The sequence below is a fragment of the Excalfactoria chinensis genome, chromosome 1 (assembly GCF_039878825.1).
Source record: "Excalfactoria chinensis isolate bCotChi1 chromosome 1, bCotChi1.hap2, whole genome shotgun sequence".
NCBI classification, from domain to species: domain Eukaryota; kingdom Metazoa; phylum Chordata; class Aves; order Galliformes; family Phasianidae; genus Excalfactoria; species Excalfactoria chinensis.
The window spans coordinates 107,664,090-107,688,252 of NC_092825.1; the positions used below are offsets into that span (position 1 = coordinate 107,664,090).

At 35.3% G+C, this 24,163-nt stretch overlaps 1 protein-coding gene across 1 annotated transcript in view; it reads left to right on the forward strand.

The window, feature by feature from the left end:
- The window catches only part of CFAP47 (cilia and flagella associated protein 47), a 221,468-nt gene that overhangs the window by 82,635 nt on the left and 114,670 nt on the right, over nt 1-24,163 (forward strand). The window contains exons 42-48 of the mRNA XM_072339839.1: nt 805-950; nt 4,047-4,155; nt 5,377-5,603; nt 8,185-8,365; nt 16,873-17,069; nt 18,783-18,926; nt 20,424-20,597. Coding sequence (XP_072195940.1) covers nt 805-950; nt 4,047-4,155; nt 5,377-5,603; nt 8,185-8,365; nt 16,873-17,069; nt 18,783-18,926; nt 20,424-20,597 — 1,178 coding nt within the window. The remainder of the gene's footprint in view (nt 1-804; nt 951-4,046; nt 4,156-5,376; nt 5,604-8,184; nt 8,366-16,872; nt 17,070-18,782; nt 18,927-20,423; nt 20,598-24,163) is intronic.

Here is a 24,163-nt window from a genome sequence, read left to right on the forward strand (position 1 = left end):
ATTAGAGTTTTCTTAAATGAAGCTCTTGGTGTTTGGGAGGGAGGTGGTGAATCACATGTATTTAACTACCCAGAGCATGAAGTAAGTTTCTTATTCAGCCCTGCTTGAGCATGCTGGGTTGGACCAGGTAGATGCAGGGGACCCTTCCAGCCTCAACCATTCTATAGTTCTGTGATCTGTGTTCATTTCAGTTACCTGCACTTCTGCTTTTCAGTCTATTGACCTTTCTAGAGTGTTAGCCAGCCAAGGCTGAACAAAAATTCAAGTTTTAAAGTGTTCTACATTACCCAAACTTGGTTAGTAGGGGAAAAACACTCACTGAGAATGTTGTCTGAACCTGCCAGATTCACCTATAAGATTCTTAGTGTATTAGGAAGAATGTAATTTGTCAACACAATGTTTATTTGAAAGCAATACAAAAAAAGTAAGCTCGACAGAATTTAGTTATTAATAAGTCTGGAGAATTTCATATTGGAACAACATGCTGAAGGCAAGGGAATTCATTTAAATAGTATTAAGCTGGAGTGTTAAAGAGGAGTTATTTAGTTATAGGCTGCACATCTTTAAAGAGTTTTTACTGATATTGAGAACAGTCTGTTTACTCTGATTTTATTTCAGTACATGCAGTAAGAACAATGATAGCAAAATCTGTTGAAATAATACAGCATGCAATATTGAGTGTAATGTTGAAGTACCTTTAATACCAACTATTACAGCAGGCTGTATACAGTATCCTGGGCCGATGCAGTGTATTATGTCTCATTCTGTTCTATCTGAGCAACCATTAAAACTTTTTTTTAACAGCTGACCAGTCCAGCCCCCTGCCTGAGTTCTTCAGCCCCCTGGAAAAACTGTTCTTGGCAGGGAGAAGCTCTGCAGCCTTAGAGATTCACTTTCTTCCATTTAATCTGGAAAAACGTTACTGCACTGTCATTCTGGTTAATGAAATGGTAAGAATTGAAACTAAGTTCTTTAAGTGGTTTTCACATGATATCCTAGTCAATTAATATCATTTCTGTAAAGCTTTCAGATGTTTGAGGTGATGTGTGTGCAGACATGGAAATGAAAATATTTTAATTTTCTGTATTTTATTTATTTATTTTGGTTGAAGTACAATATTACTGTAATTCTTTCAGGCAGATGTTGCTTAAGAAGATCAGAAGATTGCATAAAGTTGCAAGTTTTAGCAAAGAAATGTAAACCAAAATTCACTGCCCTTTTATATCCACAATACAAACTAAATGCATTTGCCTGTTGTACATGTTGTACATGAATACTGACCCTTTACAGTTTTTCTTGATTCATTTAATCTGAAATTTCCTTTGTTTTTTAAGTGAAATTGATTTAATCAAATTACCAAGTCCTATTTTTGATCAACAACGATGTCTATGATGAAGATATTGAAGAGCACCAGTCCCAAGACAGACCTCTGGGGAACACCGCTTGCCACTGATGTCCACCTGGACACAGTGCTATTCACCACAACCCTCTGTCTATGGCCTTCCAACCAATTCCTTATCCACTGAATAGTCTACCCCTCAAATCTGTATTGCTCAAATTTAGAGATAAGGATACGGTGGATGACCATGTCAAGGCTTGAACAACTCCACAATGGAAGGCCACCAGACTGGTCAAGCACAACCTTGGTAAAGTCATGCTGGCTGTCTTAACATGTCTTGTAGGACTTCCACAATCGTCTCAGGCACTGAAGTGAGGCTCACTGGCTGGTAGTTCACCAGGTCCCCTTTTCTTCCTTTCTTGTAAATGGGAGTGACGTTTACTTTTTTTCTAGTCCCTAGAGACTTTGCACAACAACCACATCTTTTCAAATATGAGGGAGAGCAACCACATCAGCCAGCTCCTTTAGGACTGTGGGGTGCATGTCATCTGACCCCATGGACTTATATACATTATCTCATGAGGCAGTCTCTGACTTGCTCTACCTTAACAGCAGGGCAGGAGTTCTCCAGTTCCCACTTGGAGGCTCAGGAATGCAAGCTTCAGGGATGTGAGAAATATGAGAATCCTGGCTGCCAGTGAAGACTGAGGCAAAAAAACTTGTTTAGTACTTTAGCCTTCTCCATATCTGTTGTATCCAGTTCTCCTTTCTCATTTACCAAAGCAGGTACTCTTTCTTTGGCCTGACACTTCTGGCCAATATAACCATAAAATCCCTTCTTGTTGTTTGTAACACCCCTTGCCAAGTTCAATTCTGTCAGTGCCTTGGCTTTCCTAATCCCCTCTCTGCAAGTCTGGACAGCATCCCTATTCTCCCCAGGTGATACACCCTTGTTTCCACATTTGTTACAATCTCTTTTTTTTCCCTCAGTTTGACCAGCAGGTCCTTGTGAAGCCATGCTGGTTTACTGCCTCCCCTGCCTGTTTTCTTATTTTGAGAGCCAGAGAGCTCTTGTGCTCTCAGAAAGGCATCCTTAAAGAGTAGCCATCTTTCTTTCAATCCTTTGTCTCTAAGGACAGCTTCCCAAGAGATCTTGAACAAAAATTTTGTAAACAACCTAAGTTTACACTCCCAGAGTTCAGAGTCCCGACCCCACTTTTTCAGGCCCCCGTTCCTCAAGATCACAATCAGAAAACAGGATTTGCATATTATGGAGATAAAAAAGCAAAATATTTTCAAAGCAGGGAGGGAAATAGGGAATTTTGTTCATACGTATAAGCATGTTGATGTAAGCAATGGAAAGAAAAGTAATTGGTAGTAGAATGGCAACCTAGCAACCAGTACCTTCACAAAATTAGCTGTATGTGCTGTGAGTTTGTTAATAACCCTTATGGAGCCAGAATGCTCCATAATTTCTCTTGAAATTGGCTCCCAGGAGTGGCTATTATTTTATATGTGGGAAACCAATTTTGCTGCAGGATTCTTTAATTCCTCTCAAGGAAGATTTCTCTGAACTCTTGAACCAAAAAAGGAGAGAAAGTGCCATGAAAATTGAATAGGTTTCCTTCTGCTGGGTCAGAAACATAACTGCAATGTTGCCAGTGTAAGTTTTTGTTGAAGCCTGGAATAAAATAAATACCAAATTCATCTTCTGTTACTGACCAATATTAGAGAGAAAAAAATGCATAGTTTGGCAGATGAACTAAATGATATAAAGATTTTTTTCCCCTCGTATCTGGAATGAAGAATAAATGACAGATATGCATTTTTAAAGCAGGATTTTATGAACTGTTTTTTATGGGAAATATAAGAGATGACCTTCTATGGCAAGTTATATGTTTTGTTGCAGCACCATTTGATCCTCTACATTTCAGTCAAGTGATTTAAAAAAAACAACAACAAAAAAAGCAGTAATTAAAAGATGCAGAAATTAGTAAAGCAATAATATTATATGTACTAAATCTTCGCTAGGTATTTAAGGACCTAATTTAGGTTCTTTCTGTAACTTAGAGTACTCTATAGAATTTTCTTATTTTTTTAAATAATATCTTTTTTCTCTTTCAATTGGCCCCTTTATTTTTTATTATTTTTTTAATTTCTTCAATGACTGAAAGTGTTATTTCTCTGATCATTAATTTATACTTTCCTCTATGACAAATTACTGTCTTTTTCTAGTCTGTGTTCATGTTTGCTTTCAAGTTCCTACAAGGCTTTAATTATTTTTGATGAAATAAGTAAGATTTGTTAACCTATTTTCTTCTTAGAGGATATTTTGTAGCCGATGCTAGCCTGCTTTGAATTCCACTCCTGTTTGCTTTCTAGAAAAGTGTTACTGGCTCAAAATTACAGTTCTTATCAGTGAAAGGCAATCAAGGCAACTTGTATACATTTTTAAATATACATGGCTATAGCACATAATAAGAATTTACCAGTGTATATATGGTTCAAAGCATTCTCATGCAGTTAAAATATATGAGGACTCATCATGTTGATTTTATTTATTTATTTATTTTAATTTTCAGATACAGTAATTAAAGAAACATGATTTTCGTAATGGGGTTTGAAACAAAAATTTGCTTTTATTTGATCATAGTTCTAAAATGATGGTTCTGGAATTGCAAATTGATTATGTATTCCTGTATTTCAGATCGGAGAATTTGTGTATCTTGTGGAAGGAGCAGGTGACATACCTTTGCCTTCAGAACTGCTTCCAATGGATAGTCCAAATGTTTTGCATGTTAGCAGTACATTAGAAGGTAGGGTAAATGGTTGATGGGAGAGAAAAATAGTGCGAATCAATCTACTTCACACATATTCCTTAGTTCCCTGTCATTTTTGCTAAAATTTGTTAAATGTATCTGACATAAGCAGTTGTTTGTAGTACAGTGTAACTATGAGACATTATCTTAGTGTTGCCTGGTACATTCTCTAAACTTTACCTGGAACTTTCTAGTTACTACAGTCTCTTCCTTGCTTTTAACACTAGAATTAGTCCACTCAGGATCCTATTTGTGGCACTGTCTTATCTTGTGATCTTCATGTCTCAGCCATTTCATGCCACTTTGGGCTGAGATTCAAAGAAAATCACTGATGAGAATATTTGAATTTGTGGATCAGCTTGTTATTGTAACAGACATTCACTGAAAAAATAAAAAGTAAATACAGAGATGTAAGTCAGTTATAAAAACTTCTCTGCTATGAATCTAAAGCTAACCAGAACAGTGCAAGATGATTTCCATTTATAGCCTTTGCATGGAATAGCAGAAATCTATGTTGCTCCTAAATGTAACGTCTCCACTCATTTTCTGTAAAGTCTTGCCTAATAAGATAAAACATTCATTTTCTAAGTTCGATTGATATCATGGTGTGCACAAAGATTCTATCACACACTTCCTTTCAAGCTGGTTTCTTACCACTAATATTTTAATTTGGGAAAGTGAAAATGTTTTATTTAAGTGCACATACATGAGGGATGAGTAAATATTTGTTGCTATTTAGTTCAGAAAGGCTTGATGAAAAATGTGGATCTCAAAGCAATGTATTTGGAAAAAAACTGAATTTTACCATCTCTAATTAGAATTATATTGCTAGCGGTTCCTTTTTGTAGGGATGCAAAATATTCTAGAGGGATAAAAGGGTAGTTGTGTCTTACAGGTAGCAGAAAGACTTCTTAAAAAATGTTTTGCTTCTATTGTGAAAGTAGTAAGATGGAGTTGGATTTTTGAATTTTCCATTTGGATTTTAATTTATGTTAATTTATATTTCTCTAGTATAATAAGAAATAAATTATAAGGGAAGTAAATAGATAAATAGCGTATAAGTGAATATCAAAGGAATTTTGTGTTCAGGATTTTCTTTGCAGGTTAAGGATTTTAACTGCTCTAGTACAGTTACAATACCTGTTGTCTGTTTTTTTTTTTTTTTGTTTGATTGGTTTTTTTTTTCTTCTTTTTCCTCATGTGTTTTTATTTAAATAGGTTCAAGTGCAGCAGAGCCAGTTTTATATTTGAAATGTAGAATTGGACAGACTCTTGAAGAAAAACTCAGGATTCCGCTGATCAGTGAATCAAGAGAAAGGGCTCTGGCTATTGCTGCTCAACAGCAGATGTCAACTATTGAATATGAAAGAAGAAAGCTCACAGGAACTCTGGATAGCAGTAGTGTCCGAGCTGCAACTGCATTGCTAGGGCTGTCCAGAATAGAGGTGAGAAAAATCAGTAATCCAGTTCTGGAATTAATTAGCTGTTCTTGTTTGTAGGAATGAAATTTTAAAATGGATAAATTTAAAGTTTCGGGAAACGGTGTAATGGAGTTATTTTTTTTTTACACATTCAGTAGTCTGACAGTTACTGATCCTCATTGCCCTCAGACACTGCAGAATTTTCTATCTCATACTATTAAGAAGAGTTTCCTTTAAGAAATCTTTGCTGCAGTTAAACAGAACATTGATATTTTATTTCAGTTATATTCTGAAAAAAAATATTGATTAAAAAAAGATTTCACGTTCTATGTAATACATCGTAATTATCTATATTAGCCTTCTTTCTGACACTAATTTTCTTAAGAAATGAAAATACTCAAATGGAATTTTTGTGCTTATTTTTTATAAGAACAGACATGTCTATATGAAGAACAAATTGATGAACGGGAAATACTTTTTCTCTTTTTGCAATCAATACATAGTAGTTTTGGAAGGCTGCAAATCTTCCTTACACTATAGCTCCCTATCCCTGTATATTTCCTAGTTAGTGATACTTTGCCAAGAAATCAATATCTTGAAGCAAAAAAATTCTCCCGATAGTCCAGTAAGCATTCAATTACTATTTGTGAACAAATGTGTAATTGCGATAATGCTAAACCAATGTTTTCTCTTACACAGAATTAAAATATGAATTTCTATGCATTTTGACAAAGCTCTGGGTTTGATTATTGAATTTCCCACATGGCAGATTGCTGAGAAGCTGTATATTATTCCAGTTTTCTGGTTGGACATTTACTTAAATAGGGTTCCCAGTGCTACATGATTCTCAGTGCTATGGAAGAAAATTTTCCCTAGTGTCCTTGGTATTGCTAAATGTGTTTTGCTTACAGATAAATTTTAAAAGTAATAAGCAAATTAAATGAGGAAAACAAAAAGTAGGTTTAATATGTTATATGTTTGTAGTGGGATAAGGATTGTAACCATGTAATCTGGACTCAAATATTTTTCTTTTGGATTATGCCTGATATGCTGCTCAGAAACTTTTTAAAATTGAAGTCCTTTAATATCACAGTCACTCAACAGTATTTCAACTGCTGAGAAATAAGTGAATTTATTCAAGACAGAACATAAATGGAATTTTCTTTTTATCACTAAGTATGCTAAGATCTAATGTAAGCGCTAAAATTAATTAGATTGTAGAACAACGGAGGACTATAAGTTATGAAATGTGTAATGATGGATACTAACACTGAATAAATAATCACGTGAGGATTGAAAATAATGTGCAAAAATAAGTATGTTCTCCATGTACAGAAAGTACAGGGTCATGAGAAATTAAATGAAGTACTTCTGCCATACACTGCCATAGAAAAGACTTTATTCAAAATGATTTTTCAGTATAGAAATTCACTATGCAGATAAATTTCTGAAAAGTTGTTCCTATTTGGTTTTTGTTTTTGTTTTGTGATGAACTATTGCTTACTGTCTGTATAAGAGTGACAGTATAGAAGTTCTGGTGAAACTTTTTGTTTTTGAAGTGAACCTGTGTTCTGCTGCTTAATTTGGAGCTGAAGTATGCATCTATGTTTGTTGTCTAAATAGCCCCTCCTCAGTTCCTGACTGAAAAATACCCTCTCCAAAGCCCTCGTGGTTTAAAGAATTGTCTAGGCTCATTAAATCCTTTGGGAGATATGTGGTAGGCTAGAGAGAAATCTGGTACTGGATATCTAGTACTCTTTTTTTCATTCCCTTTAGACCTTTATAGTTACTTCCTAGAGGTATAACTTTTTTATGTAATAATGGAGAGAACAAAATTTGCTCTTACATTTCTGCTGATTGTTGGTCCACTTGTACCTGTAAAATTGCTGTAAATCATTGCATATTTTCCATTTTTATTAAACCTTAAATTTTACTCATGTTTACTTAAGTCACCTTCTTTTCCTGACTGGAAGAAAAAGAAATCTATTTTGTTTTTCTTTGATTAATATACTAGAGTTACTAGAATTGCTAACTTTGTTGAACTTACAATTAATCTTGATCATTGCAAATATACTGTGTTACCAGATCTGAAATTACAATAGTGAGTAAATTGTGTATTAAATCACAGTATTATTTCTGTAATGCTTTCTGTCAGGTGTCTAACTTAATTTCTGCTATGAGATTTAAATGCGTATTTGGAATTTCTTTTTTCTATTGTGCTAAATTTTAGTAATATGTCTCATGCTGTTGATTAGCAGTGTCAACAGGAGGAGATTATTTGTCCATAAAGTTAATTTTAAATGCTTTGATATTTTTTTTTCTTTTTGGTCTTCCTCAAAAAGCTTCCAAGGTTTCTCAGCAGGAGGTGGTTTAGCTGTAAATCCAAATGTGTATTAATTTTAAAATTTATGTTTCAGATATACAATGTCTAGAAAAAACATTCATAAAACAGTTTTTATTTAGAAGCAGCTCTCAACCATTTTTATGTAATGGGTCTAATTACCAATTCACTTACATAATTACACCTTTAAGCCTGTCCTATTACGCATTTCTTAACCTGAAATTATTATGATTTTCATATGTATATGTTATTATTTACTTACAGAGGTATGAACTCTTAAAACCACGTAAATTCCCTCCAGAGTTGAAGTACATGGATTACAGCGTACAAGTGAGCACACAGGAATTTTTTGTGGTTCCTGAGAAGCTCTCTATTCCTGTGTTGGCATCAAGCAGAGTTAATTTCACAGGTCCTTCAGAAAAAGTGGTTTCGCCTGAGAAAATAGGTAAGAATGTTCTTAAATAAGGATGGATTTGACTTATTCTCCCAGAAAATTTAGTTTGCTAAGATTTCCTTAACATATTCAGAAAATGGTCATTTTCTCCATTCTGCTACTGCTCAAGTTCTCAGTCTTGTCTTTTTCATCAGCATACAAGTTCTATCTTATTAGCTCAAAACAGTGATTTCCACATGCCATTGATTTTATCACAGACACACAATGACAGCAGGCTCATTCTGAAAGAGGAAATACTTTGGACCGTTTATCCGTCAGATTGTGAATTTGTGCTTATTTTTCTGTCTTCTGATGGAGGGCTGATCTGTGCTCAAATTTTACCAGTTTTACTGCGTGCTTTTTTTGCTATGTCTCTCCTCAGTTAGCCTGAGGAAAGTGTCATCTGTGGGGAAAGATGTAACTGTGAGCAAGTCACCAAAGAGCTTATCAGACTCTCTGGTAGACCTTATCACTGTGAAACCCTGGAATACTAGAGTGTGAGACAAGAGCAAGCAGTGTCTGCGTCTAAGGGTAGACAGGAGGTTCCATTGATATACATTGTTAATCCTGTTACTCTTAAGAAACCTTTCATCCTTTATCACTGTTGTTTGGGAGGAGCTGGGACCAATTAACTGATTAGAGGAACTGTTAGAGGAACAGGAATGTTTTGCTTGTACGTGAATAGTATATAAGATGTATGTTGAACACAACAAAGACACACTATTCTGATGCTACAAGAAAGTAAGAAAGCTCTGTAACTTGACTGAGCACCAACAGTCATCTAATTGTACGCTCTTTGCTCCTTGTTCTTCATTAATGAAAAGTTATGGGTCAGTCTTCACAGTGCTCTTGTCAGCTTTGGTTATTTTTCATAAACTTTTGACTATTCTTGTATTCTGTGTTTTACACTGAAATCTTAAACGTTTTTGCTTGGCTTCTGTTTATGTTTCTATATACCATGATCTATGCATCTATATCACAGTTAATGTGTTGTACCACAGCTATCTGATGACAGCACAGAAAAATAATAGACTGTCTTTACTGTATGTGGAAGGAGGTCATCTAGGGAAAATGACATTAGCACATCGCCTGAGGACACAGTCTAATGCTCAGCCCAGCTGCATTTCATACAGAGGTTGTTAGGAAGCCTTCGCTGTTGTTGAATTACAACTTGAGAACTCATCCTCCTAAAGGTCTTCTTCAAGATGCACAGAATGTAACTTAAAATTCTTTGCAAAGTAAAAATTTTGGTTTTTAAGACCATATGCCACAGTGATTATTCACCATTTCTTTGAATGCGATGCTAAAAGGCTTTAGTAACTTCAGTTCATAAGCAGTAGCCTAGGAAAGAATTTAGTCCTTAAATATAGCTCAGGTTAAAAGAAAATGACAGTAAAAAATTATGATGTTTATGCTTCACCAAACAATTTGCTATTTTTCTTGGATGCAGCATGTGCAGCAATGCTTTGTCTGTCTTTCCTCAAGAAACAAATGGCTCTATCCCTCTATTTTCCATTTTCCATCAGTTACCATAATCTCGTATTAATCAGGGAGTCATTCCCTTTGTGCTGGTGATAAAAGGAAGATGTGACCTTGAAGTTATGTGAGAAATATTGTGATGTCTGATGCTAAGAATGCAGAGATAGCAGTACAAAGCAGAAGGCCATAAGTCTTTCCAAAGTAGACTGTATAGTAAATGTTTCATTCATTAATGGGTAGCTATAATAATAGGATAACCAGCTGTTATATTCGGTTCTTATCACATGTGTCTTTTCTACTCTGTTTCCTTTTCTATCCCAAGAAAGCTTCAACTTTAATACAAATCAGAGAAGATTAAGAAAGAGTTGTGATAATTTTTTCAGCAGCATAATGAGCAGGTTTAATTAAGTTGCTGTCATACTGCACACAGTTGTTTTGTTATAGAACAGATTTTTAGGTAATCAAGTTGTTTAATTGACTCATTGCCTTTTTTTTTTTTTTTTTTTTTTTTTTTTGCCATAAAACCCTATTGTTGTCTATTCAAAAGAGAATGGACAAGATCTAAATGTGGAAATAGCAAGATGTAGTTGTGTTATGCGTAGATGTTTGCAGGTTTTGTATCTGACATTTATGTTGGAATTGGGAAGGTTTTTTTTTTTCATATGCTATCGTTTATGTAACTTCTAATGTAACAGGATGTAAATTCCATTTCTAACAGTACTTAGAAACAGTACAAAGAATGTGCAACATAAATACACTATTTTTTATCACTTCATTTTAAATAACCTAATTTTGTTACATCTTAGGGCCTTAAAGAGTGGTGGGAGGCAAATGGATGAGGCCAGTCTCTTCTCAGTGTTGTTTAGTGATAGGGCAAGGAGCAATGGCCTAAAACATGGTCATAGGAGGCTCTGTACTAACATGTGGAAGAACTTCATTATGGTAAGGATGATAAAGCACTGGAAAAGGTTGCCCAGAGAGGTTGTGGATTCTCATATGGAGATATTCAAGAGCAATCTGAATGTCTGCCAGCGTGACTTATTGTAGGAAACTTGCTTTAGGAGGGGGGTTGGACTTGATGATCTCTTGAGGTCCCTTCCTACCCCTGCTATTTTATGATCCTAATTAGAAATATTATATGCTCATTACCATACTCATCAGTAAATGCAGAATAACTAACAACTAAAAATTAAGTTTTAAAACATTATTTGACATACTTAATTCTGATTGTTTAATAGGAAATATATTTTTCAAGAATTTCCTTATTTTGTTGTTTTATGCAGTCATATCAAATAGCTAAGTAAAAAATACCTACACTGTATCATCTATAATATGGATTTTTTCATGTTAGTACTATTTCCTAGCCACTTTATATACTTGAGAAATATGTTATTTGAAAATTTGCACTAACACTTTTTCATGACTTGTGGTCAACTTTATCTCCTGCTTTGTATGACTTGACTTTTAAATGTCTTGTGTACTTTCTCAGCATTAGTTTTAATCAGAGTAAACTTATTTTTCTTTACCAAAAGCAATTTTCGGAAGCTTTAAATCTATTCTTCTATAAAGTGTTATCAGTAATTCTGTTCTCATCCTAGTGTTCTATGTTCCTCATGCTGTATAAATTTTCCAGTATCTTAGTGTTTTGTTTTTTTTTTTTTTAATGCATAAAGTCTTAATCTTTTTAAGCATAATTACTTAGTTAATGTCCAAAACATGGATTTTGTTATATCTTCATTATACTGTTTATATTCTGAGACTTCACTCTAACTCCCTAGCATGTTAAGACCTTCAGAGTTCAGTTCTATGATTTAACAGGCAGCACCATAATAAAAATTTAATTACATTTGGTGGTCTTAATCATCCAGGATAGTGAGCCACAAACGGGATTAAAAGTGTAAAGGGTAACATTTCTTTTGTACTCTTCTTCTATTCAAAGATTTAAAATATTTAAATATTAAACATTAAATATTGGTTCTGTTTCAAATTGTGGTTTTGAAAAATGGTGAAATAAGGACTTTATAATTTTCACAGGAGCTGTATAATTGAATATATATAAATAGTTTTAGAAAGTTGTTTTGGGCTTGCAGAAGAGAAAAGTATAAAATATTAAACTGGATGATTTTCTTTTTTGTTTCATACCTGCAGTAGTGAATTCAATGGAGAACAATCATATTTGTTAGTGTTTTAAATGTATTGTGAAACACATGGAAATCCTTTTTCTTATGCTGGTGTTTGAATAAGTTTACTGCTGCGGTGAAGAAAGTTATTAGTCCTCAGGAAATATAACAGAGTGTCCTTCACCTTGTTCAATGTTCAGAATTTAATACTGTCCTCCAAAAGATTCAGTGAAACCCAGAATCTGTCTAGGAAAAGAATTTGTGGATAGAAAGGGAAGTCTTCACTCTCACTTGACAAATGAATCCTTTAGGGCGGAGGATGCTGATATATGATTAAGGTTTTTACCACTGAGCTCTAACAAATTCTTACGTGATTGTCAGTGTCAGGGCTTATCTTTGTCTTTGCAGTCACCGTTACTTTTGTGAGACATAGAAGGTACTGCTTCTCTAAAGACAGTAATAAATCTCTTTGTTCTGTGTGCATTTCTCATCACCACTAGACCTTAGAGAAGACTATTAGATGATTTAAGAAAACACATTTGCTTTACTATATTTCTTAAGATATATGAAGGAAACTTTTTATTTGGATGGATTCCAGTTGCCCATTGACATAGTTCACTGTGAAGCCTGCTTTTTTCTATACTTTTCAGAAGTATTCTTCCAACATTCATTAAAAAACTAATGAGTAAACAAACACAAAACCAAGCACAAGAATCTTTGTTCTACCTCATTGTGGTGTCACTTGCCAATTCTGAATTTGATACATGAGCATGACTGCTGATTATTTGTGATAAGATTGAGCAAATGGCAGTGTTTTTCCAGCATTATCTTGATCTTCTGATTGACCCTTTCCCCCTCCCCCCCCGGCAAGAAAGACATTGAGGACCTGGAACATGTTCAGAGGAGGGCAACAAAGCTGATGAGGGGTCTGGAGCACAGGCCATATGAGGAGAGGCTGAAGGAGCTGGGAATGTTCAGCCTGGAGAAGAGGAGGCTCAGGGGAGACCTCATTGCCCTCTATAATGTCCTGAAGGGAGGATGTAGTGAGCTGGGTGTTGACCTCTTCTCTTGTGTCATTAGTGATAGGACCAGAGGGAATGGTTTCAAGCTACGGCAGGGGAGATTCAAGCTGGACATTAGGAAATATTACTTCTCAGAAAGGGTGGTCAGGCACTGGAATGGACTGCCCAGGGAGGTGGTGGAGTCACCGACCCTGAGGGTGTTCAAAGAAAGACTGGATGTTGTGTTGACGGACATGGTTTAGTGGGAACTATTGGTAATATGTGAACGGTTGGACTGGATGGTCTTTTAGGTCTTTTCCAACCTTGGTGATTCTATCTATGATCATATGTATTTAACTGTTCGATTACATCTGTAAGGATGTACTGCATTTATATGGGAAAAAGTGTCAATAGTGCACTTCTTAGATATTCTTCATCCCACATGTTTAGATAAATCTAAGAAAATAACAGCAAATGAGTATACACAATGATAGCAAAAATTTCAGAGCATGTAAGCATTCATTAAAATATATAGAAGAGTGATTGCTTTTTCAAGGCTACAAGGTAGACTAATGTTCTAAGTCTGATGACCTGATGCATAAGCAAAAGTCAAAAGAGTGTAGTCTCTTTAATATTATATATTGATTATTCAACCTTACAAGAGTCAATACTTGCAAATTCAGTCTTCAGGTAAATGTAGCCAATTCCTTGTGACATGCACAGTGTCAGAGGCTGAGTTAAGTTCATTGTAAAATAGAGCTTTTACTTTCAGAACAGATACTGCTCAATGAAAGCTAATAAATTGTACAGGTAGTTCTCTAACTGCTGAAAGCATGCAGTTTCCTACCTTCAGAAACTATTCCAACTGATGTGATATGAAAGAATAGTATTTCTCTTCTTTTTCTGTCCCTCCTCCCACAGTTTGTGATATGATTAAATAGGAATAAATCCACAGAACACTGTTATTACTAAACTGTAGCATATGTTTTTCCTCAGTGTCCACAAGAAGCATCATTATTTTTCTTTGAAAGGAACTGTTCTTTGGTTGACACAGAGGATTAACTTTGAGTTCAAGCCAGGCAGACATAAAATGAGCTATAACCTGAAGACATAGGTGTTACTGATTCCAGATGGTTACTAGATTGTCTTTTGTACCAAGTAAATGGCATAAGAAGCCAGGCAGTTGTCAGAGAACAAGAGCAACACCTATGTGCTGTAAATTAGTTTTTCTAGAACGCACGGTCATGTTACGTGCCAGAAGTTCTATTTTAGTAAGTGGCCCTGTTTTGACAGCTGTTTCACATCCAAATTCAAGTCCGATTCATAATCAAGTAAATGCTTCCCATAGGCATTTGTCTAGCACAAGTCTATAAAAATAAACTTCTCATGATCTGTTTTATTTTTTAAGAAGTTCATTGCATGTAGCTCAGTTGACCGTTATATGGATGGTGAATCTTCCCTGCCCTTCTCAGCACAAGAATGTTCAAGCTGTTGCTCCTTCTCAACATTTCCTCGTTGTCAGACAAAAGACAGCTATGGGAAGTGTGCTCTGCTTCACCAGCTGAACTAAGAGAACCTAAGATTGGAGCTCAGACTGAGAATAAAGGCATCATGACTGCAGCAAATTAAGTAGGACACTCAGAAGAGTAGGAGAGTCCAAAGCTCGTGGTTCAAGAGCTGTTTGGCTATTTCATGTGAAATCTGTCCCCATAAAATAATAAATATCTTCTTTTGGGAGGGAAAATGTACCAGTAACTTGTACTGTTGGCTTGATTTTTTCACTGTCTGAGAAATGCTTCCCTTTCATTGTCAGAGGAGTGACTGCTTCAATTCAATTCTATGAATACAGGCTCTGCTTCCTCTTACACTGAAATGAGGCAAGTGCTGCTGGCCTTTGCTTACTGTTTCTACTTTAGCCTTAGAATTTATTAGTCCAGTTGTGACCCTGTGGATTACTTTAATCTTTGAACTACATAGTTCCTAATTAATTTTAGCAGTGTATTTTACAGGACTGAGTAAGAGGAAAATGTGTTAAGATTTTTAAGACCAGTTTACCTGATGACATTTAAAATTTGTATGAATTTTTTTTTTCCCCCAGGAAAGAAAACACCTTCATTTATAAATCATAGACATGTGGTTTCTGCATCACTTTGTTGCAGTGACTGTCTCACTATGGAAACTATGTCTCATTGCACAAGATGCTTGCTTTGTTAAATAAACATGATAAAATGACTTTCTATTTCATTGATCATTTCAAGGAATCAAGTAACGTATTATTCAATGTTATTTTTTATGAACAAAAAACAAAAATTTTGATAAAAGTAGCAACAAATTAAATATTACAAATGTGGAACAGAATGATTGTTTTTTAATTTTTCTATAGGAGGCATTACTGATTGAAACTTCAATGAAAGACAAAGCTCAGTTCAGTAGAGTTAAGAAGACCCCCGGTAGTAATAAAAATTTCCATTTAGCGCACAGAGGAAGTAACAAAGAAGTATTTTGGAGCTTCCAATACACTGTGTTACCTTTCTTTAGATATGTTTCCATTCCATTTTATCTTGAAATGCCCATATTTTAAATGGGTGTTTGAAATTTGAAGTATGCATTTTGTTTCAATGTCCTAAAATAATTCTTGTAGAAGAAGAAAATTCTACATGAACTGAAGAATGGACACTTGTACCTTTTGCATAACTGGCAAACTCAGGTCAGCTTCACTGGAAGATAGCCAGTGGGGATAACAGTATGGTGACAAGATGGAATTAAGGGTAATAATTCAAAAATTACCAGGCCATTAATCTTGTCTTTAAAAGAGAACAAACTAATTTATTTCATAGAGGGTTAAACCTGTGGTGCAATTTATAATCTTTTTGATAGCCAAGTAATGTGAAAAGATTAATAACATCATTCAGTATGATTCGTCTCTTGAACTTCTGCTATTCTTGTGTAAAAAACTGAAGTACAGAAGACATGAGGCAAGTAGAAAGCTTCAGTTTGCTGTTCATTGCAGGGAGGGAGAACTGAACTTATGAGGAAAACTACTTCATGAAAGGGAATGAGCAGCACTGCAAATGAAGATGGATTGCATTTTCAAAATTCAGTGCTTGTCATTGAAAATCATGTACAGTTATCTTACATAACATCAGAAAATAAGCCATAACAAAGGACTAAAGGAAACCACAAGGATTTGTCAGGTGTTCTCCTGCAGGGAGAAATGAATTGTTTATAGAGTTTTATTTTGTGAGGTTCTGTTGAGTCATTACATTGTCTCAGACATCATCTTTTCCAACAGGGTCTTTTGGCATTAGTTTTTTTTTTATTTTTTTAATCTGGAAAATGCTGGAAATGAATGATCTTTGTTAAATATAAAACAGTGAAGTTGTTACTAACTAACTAACTTGAACACTTGTCAGTTTTTGGAATCCCAGACTTTCAATCCAAAATTGAGTGTAGAAATATCTAATAGGAAGCTCTCATAAGAACAACTAAACTTAGCAGGGTTCCCATTACTGTTGAGGCTACCAAATAAGGTCTGATCTCTCCTATATCTTTCTTGGGAATTGTTGACTCAAGTATTTAGTAGTATCTGATATACTTTCTTGATATCTACAAACGTTTTCATGCAATAAACTTTTTTACAAAATCCGTTAGCTTTAATAAATCTTTACAAAAGCCTTGTGGACAGCTAAAGAAAATAGAAAATGGTGTTTGAATGTTTAAGTATACCTTTATTTTAGGAAAATGCAAGTTCTGGATGTGCTTACATGACAATATTTATAAAATTCCATTGTTCATTTCAAATTATTGTATGTACTACTAGGGGAATCTTCTACCATTTGCTGGAACCCTTCCCAAATCCTGTGTGTAAAATACATGTTTTATAACATTACACTGTATTGTTTTGTTTGTTTGTTTTTAGGTAGAACTGATGCAGTTGAGCTTCCTATTAAATTCATTCCTCCGGGTGTTGGTTGCTACCACTGTCAGATTCTCCTGAAGTCCTCAGGGGATTTTCGTGTCTATGTGCTTAAATGTGTAGTGACTGCAGATGATGTGGAAGCAGAGATTGAATTTCTAACTCCTGCTTACCAGGAAGTGATTCAGAACATTCCAATAGTAAGTTCACTTTACTGCAACAAACTGAATTAAGATTCAGGAGTTTAAATAGTGAACTCTTGATCAATAGAGTTAAAACTCAATATTGCAAAATCCACAAAAGCATGTATATACTAACTTAGAGTATTATTAATTGAAGTCCATATTGGACATAATATAGAGCTTATTGTGAAAATCTGACAGTTTCTTAGGGCAAAGCTACCAAGGCAAACTTTGAAGATGCATTAAGGGAGGGTCAGGTTGGGTGTTAGGAAAATTTTCTTCGCCAGACAGTGGTCGGGCCCTGGAACAGACTCTCCAGGGCAATGGTCATGTCTCCAAACTGCCAGATTTCAAGGAGTGTTCAAAGGCTGATGACCTGCTAGTTTTAGAACTATTCAAGATTGTTTTCGAAAGGATAAAGTTGTTCCTGATGTGGGGGGAAAAAGCGCATGAGAAGAAAAATGTCTTCCTTTTCTCACATTTTACCTTCACCATGAGGATACTGATATAAATTACTTTCTTACTTTCATGCTTTTTACCACAGATATTGTAATTGTTATTATTACAGAACTGGAAATCACAGTAATAGAAGTAATTTGAAAAAACAAGGCACTGTATAAATCTCCAATTTCGAAACAGGCATTTGTGCTCAACTACTATGAAATCTACCTGCTAACAACTAAGTAACTATGGTCTTATATATTAATCCAAGCATAGATGTAGGGTGTTGCAGATCTCATGCCATGCTAGGAAGTTAGCTCTGATGACCATAGTTGATGGTATGTATTTATTTCTAAGGCTGAGATAGCTGAGTTTAAGAGACTTTCAAAGATGAAAGCCAGAATTGGAATGGGAATAGTCTCTATACTCCAAAATTCAAATCTACCTCTGGCATTTTTCTTCATTTTGTGTCAAAGGGTTATTTCCTTTTTTTGTAGAATAGACCAGTCTTCTGTGTTTTGTCAAGGATGACACTAGCTCTTGAGTTCAGTTTATTTTCTCCTTTTCATACATATATTTTTTTAATTTCTTTTTTTCAGATTGCATTCTTGGCTGTATGAATAGGATTATTTAAATTTAACTATTTTTACATAGTCCACAAACATATATTACACTTTATTATCTCACTTCCTGCCATAATTAAGCAGTCTTGTGATATGTCTATATGCAAGACAAAACGGGTTTCTTAAACATGGTTCCATACTACCTAGCATAACCATTCTTTAAAATAGATCAGTCTCTTGAAAGACCAGTTTCTTAAAACACAGGACTGTAAATACTCCTTTGGGAGACAGAATTAATTAGAAAGCGAGGCTAGTCCTGTAATACAGTAAGTGGCAAAATGAGGCAATATGTTCTAGTACTCCACATTAACACTTCTAAGAGATTTGCTAGCGTTTTCCACAGATGCAAGAGAAACAATTTTGGCAAGCATTAAGCAGGACCTTAAAGATAGAGGTAAATGTTTTTAATGTTACTTATAAATCCCATTCCATCTCATTGGCTATATCCTGAATTTTTATCTAATGAGTCTTGCTGACAGTATTGATATTGATAGTATTGCTACTAACTGTTTTCTTGGAATAAGGGATTTAAAAGGAGCTCTGTTCCAGTGGTTCAGGAAAGAAAGAGGACCATGTTCTGATTTGATTATAACTGAGAGTAAAGGCTGAAATGCATATTAAGAACTTTAAAAGCATAATCTAATTTATGTCTTTACTTTGATTTCAGAGAAACATGTCTAGCCAGGACTGGAAACTTGAAGCAGTTTTGGAAGGACCAGGCTTTTCTGGCCCTCCTTCAATAAATGTGGGTCTAGGTGAAATAGCTCTATATCCTCTCACGTTCAAGCCAATTGCTGAGTGCTTAACAATGGTAAGAAGGAAATGAGTTTAAAAACATTTAAAAAGAAAGCTTTTAAAATAAAATTTATGCCAGACTCCAACTTATGAAAGTGTTTAATCAACTGCTAGCATTAAACATCTGCTTAAGGGGTTTTGTGAATTAGTCAGAAATTAAAAGATTTGCTATTGGCTGAAGGAAAAAACCTGAAGGATCTAACTTTACCAAACTTAAGGTAGGTAGACATCCCCTTTGCCCCTTATTGTTTGTTCCTTTATTTACTCTGTTATCAAACTTTCAGTGAATTGACTAATTATCCCATAGAGATTTTGAGTTCTGACCATAAAAATGTACATTGTGTTAATCTGAACTTAAACACATATTTTTAAATTTTATTTCACCACCTACATATTGAACTAATAGTATTGAGCATTTTTTGTTACAGGTGAAGTTTGTTGACAGTACACCCTATTGTATCATAAAATGCTTTGTAATAAGTTAAGCTACTACTTAGAAGTAGCTTTTGCCATCGTAGTACTTACAATTCTGAATGCTAAAACTGAAGAGGGGAAGACTATGGTACTGTATAATCAATGAGTATACAGAGAAGTCAGGCTGGTCTTTGGAGAACATATAGCAGCTAGAATTATCACATTAGGAAAGGATAATGAAAAACAAATGGAAAATGCACATCAGTATTCTAAGCTCACAAGAAAACTCCAAGAGGAGTAAACTCTAGAAAGAGATCCTTCCCCTGAGGCAGTCAGCCCTTAAGTGGGGTCTAGGAGAGGTGCAGCCAGGTTCCATCCCGTCCAGTCATACAAGTGAATTGCCTTCACCTGTACTCCCACAGCTGACTCATTGCTCACCTCAGGTGGTAAATCAGAGGTTCAGGCCATGATTCAACAGTTCTCATACAGGTACCTTTAAAAAGAAGCCGAATACATACTTCTTTTTACCTATATGATAGCTGAAGGTTTGTCTGCAGGATGCAATTTAGATCTATGGATTGTCAGAGACAAAAGCAATTTTTTTCCATGAAAGATTAGTCAGCTATCTGCATGAATTACCTATGGAATGTAATGCATTTTGGAAATCCAATATCATGAAACTATTAAAAGCCAAAAGCCCTGAGTCCTTTGATGATCAATAATTGCAAAGGAAATTTTAGCTGAAGGGTAGAGTAGATGATTGAGAAAATTTATATTTCATGTGAGAAATGGGAATGGATGAGAACATATTTTCTTGGGTGTTACATTTATTTTCTAGGAAGAAGCCAAGAAGTCTAAAATCTAGAATTACAAAGGCTTTATTTTTTCAAAGTTAATAATTTAGAGAAATTAAAAAGATTTGTTTCTTCAATTTTCTGTTTAACATAATAATTTACATAAGAGGTAGGAAGCTCATTTGGAATCTTTTCTGTAAGTTTGCCTTGTTGCTTGGTTTTGATAATAATAGACTGAAGCAGTTCATTAGGCTGCCAAATTAGACTTCTACTGTGCTGAAACTTTTATTCTTTCTTCATCATAGGGAAGACTTATTCTTCAAAATACTACAGCTGGCATTGAAAGCATCTTTAACCTTAAGGGAATTGGGAAGAAACCTCTGGCACAGGATCATATTGTAATAGATTGCCAAGTGAGACAAGTTATTCAGCGACTATTGTGGGTGCCCAATTATACCAAGAACAGGTTAACATACAAGGTAAACCTTTGCAATAATGTGACAACTGTTTTTCTATCCATAGGCCTAAAGGTTATGTATTACAGTAGCCAATATTATTGCCATTGCTGGTATGCTATTAAATATTCATGTATCCATGTATGTATCCAAACATATCTGAAATAACACTGTTCATTAACTTGTCATTCTTCATCCACTAGTTTGAAACCGGTGGCCAATTTCATTAGTTTAGAAATCAGAGAATGGGTTTGAGAATACAGCATTCCTGATGTCTTTATGAAGCGTTGAAATCTTACAGGAATTCCCAAAATTATTATCCATCTATGGGAAAGTTTGGCAGTATGCACTCACTGTGTGTCTGTGTGTTCCTAATAAGTCTGCTGGCCTGACCAGTCAGTGGTTGCAGCTCCTGGAAACATTAGGGCAATTTGTGTCTTTTGCCAAATGTTGTTTCAGGGGTGCTGGAGGAAGCTGGGAATACTTTGTGCATTTTCTGATGGGAAAGGAAATTAGAAGGAAATAAATAACTGGAATTGCTGAAAGGTAGTGGATCATGGAGATGATGGAACAGGAGGTGCTTGCTGAGCTGTTTGTGATTTCAGAGGATGAACATAACATATAAATACATAGAAAATTCATTTTTTTTCTCTCTTTTTTTTTTTTCTTTTTTTTTTTTTTTTTTTTGTATATATTAAATATCCTTTTTATTTTCAACTGTTCTAGTTAAGCATATCTTATGATTGTAATTACACAAAAAATATTTTCTAGTTAAAAAACACTGTTATATTGCTGCAACTGAACAATTTCCCTACCTTTTCTCTTGTCAGTATGTTTAATCTGAAGTTCAGAAAAGTATATCAGTAGTTTTCTTTACCTTTCCCCTGTGTCTCTAGGACACCATGTCATATGTCAGCAGAGGCAGAGTGTACATAAGGTCAGTAGAAAAAAGATGGCTTCCACTTTACTTCTAAGCTGCAGAAAAAGTTCTCTAGCAGAGAAAATCTTGGATGTTAGTCAACAAAAACATGGGGAAATTTTGGGGACAGTTTGTATATCATTTAAATCTAGAGCGGGTATAATCTATATACTCTGTTTATGTATTATTTTCATATTTAAGCATATACTTTTGTAATTTTTTTTTATTATTATTATTTTTTTAAAGGTGGAGAGAAAGGGTAGAATGTAATCTCATAGATAAATTTGTCTAGTTAATTAATGTGGACTTATGAAATGAATGATCTTCTGTTCTCTGTCTTTTTGTCAGTATAAAAAACTACTGCTTTACTCCAAATTGCAGTTATCAGTAGAGTTCTTCACCTTATTCATGTATGTATCAGTGGCAGTGTTCTATTGATCTGATGCAAGTTCATCCTTCTTCTTCAAATCCTTCTTCAAACTTTCTGCTGTCTCCAATTTTGCACTATTAAAGGAGAAATTAAAATCACAGAGAGGCTTGATTTGGGAGGGACCTTAGAGGTCACCTACTTACTCTGAATCTTCAGATTATCTCAGTGTATGCTCTGTTAGATAATGGACTTTTGGGAGATAAAAAATTCATGCTTGAATGCATTAATGAGGGTGAATAATATATTCTCTGTATGTTACAGCTTTACTCAGAAATTGTTGCAAAACAGCTGTTGGAGGAAAGTAAGCTGGGGTATTTGGAAACAGCATTACAAAACAGGTGTTTGGAGTCTGTGTTCTCAACAAAGCAAACAATATTTACACTTCCAGGACTCACTAGCAATTGTCATGTAGCATCTTGTGCTAATGTATAGAGTGAAGATCATTTTCTCAATTTTAAATTCAAGAGTTATCTTTAAATTAGAATTTAATCAGTTATTCCAGAATGTAATCACCATTATCTATTTTTATTAGGAGAATGGGTAAAGCATCCTTTATAAGGCAATTGTGACCGACAAACTTTTTGAAAATGCACAATAAAGGATTATTTATTTATCTAGAAGCATATAACGCAATGGAAAAAAGAGGACTGAATGCATTAAACAGTTAACTTAATAGAAGCTCATTTTAGCACTATAATTTCATTATAATATTAATTACTCAGTATATATGCTGCCCTGTTTCGCAGTAATCATTATTTAATAACTTGAACATAAACAACAGTACCATTGCATAAGTGTTGAAAATGGAAGGTAAATTTAGGAGAAGGGAGAGGGAAAATATCATAGTATCGTGCGAGTTGGAAGGGACCTTAGAGATCATCGAGTCCAACTCCTGGGATTCGAGCCCTCTAGTGTAGCAGAGCAGCAGTTCTACCACTTGTGCCACAGGGGGGATTCAAACCCGGGCCTCCAGTGTTGCAAGCGGTGGTTCTAACATGTTCCTTTTACTCCATTAAGAAAGTCCTCTTCTCTCTGAATACTAGATGCCTTTACTGTATCTAACACATATACACTACTCATTTCTGGAGCAGCAGTAATATATGGGCTGTTTGTCTGTGCAATCACTGATATATATCAGAAGAGTTGTGGATGGAATAAGTGCCTTTGGAAAGTGCTAGTTTTGTGTCTCCATCACCTTCAAAATGCTATGCAAAATATTTTCAGTACCTGCCGTGTTTTCTGTCATTAAAAAGACAATTTCCATATACTCATAGAATTATTGAATGGTTTGAGTTGAAAGGGACCTTTAAGTATATCTAGTTCCAACCCCTCTGCTGTAGGCAGGAACACAACTCTCTAGAGCAGGTTACTCAAAGTCCCATCCAGCCTGGCCTTGAATGCCTCTAGGGTGGGGAAATCTGCAGTTTCTCTGGGCAAAATGTTCCAGTGTCTCTCACCACCTTCACAGTAATTAATTTCTTCCTAATATCTAGTCTATAACTGTCCTTTTCCAGATTAAAGCCATTTCTCCTTGTCCTGTCACTAAATCCTCTTTTAAAGAGTTCCTCCCCAGCTTTCTTGGGGCCGCCTTTCAGATATTGGGAGGCTGCTATAAGGTCTCCCAAAAGCCTTCTCTTCTTCAGGCTGAGAAGCCCCAGATCCCTTGGCCTGTCCTTATAGGGGAGGTGCTTCAGCCTGTTGATCATTGTTGTGGCTCTCGTCTGGATCTGCTCCAGCAACTCCCTGTCCTTCTTGTGTTGGGGACTCCCAAATTGGATGCAGTACACTAGGTGGGGTCTCATGAGATCAAAGTAGAGGGGCAGAATCACCTCCCTTAAAAACTATTGGTCGTGTTTCTCTTAAACCTGGGATATGATAGGCCTTCTGTTCAGCAAGTGCGTATTGTTGGCTCATGCTGTATCTTTCACCAATTGATACTTTCAAATCCTTCTCCTCAGGGCTTCTCTTGAGCCATTCTGTGTCTTATCTGCGCTTGAGATAGCCCCAACCCAGATACAGAACCTTGCACTTGGCCTTGTTGAACTTCACGAGGTTGGCATGAGCCCACCTCTCGAGCCTGTTCAAGTCTCTCTGGATAGCATCCTTTCTGTCTAGTATGTCAATTGCTCCAGTTTGGTGTCGTCTGCAATCTTGCTGATGGTGCATTCAATTTCACTGTCTATGCTACCTACAAAGATGTTAAATAACACCTGTCCTAACACTGATCCCTGAGGACTGTTG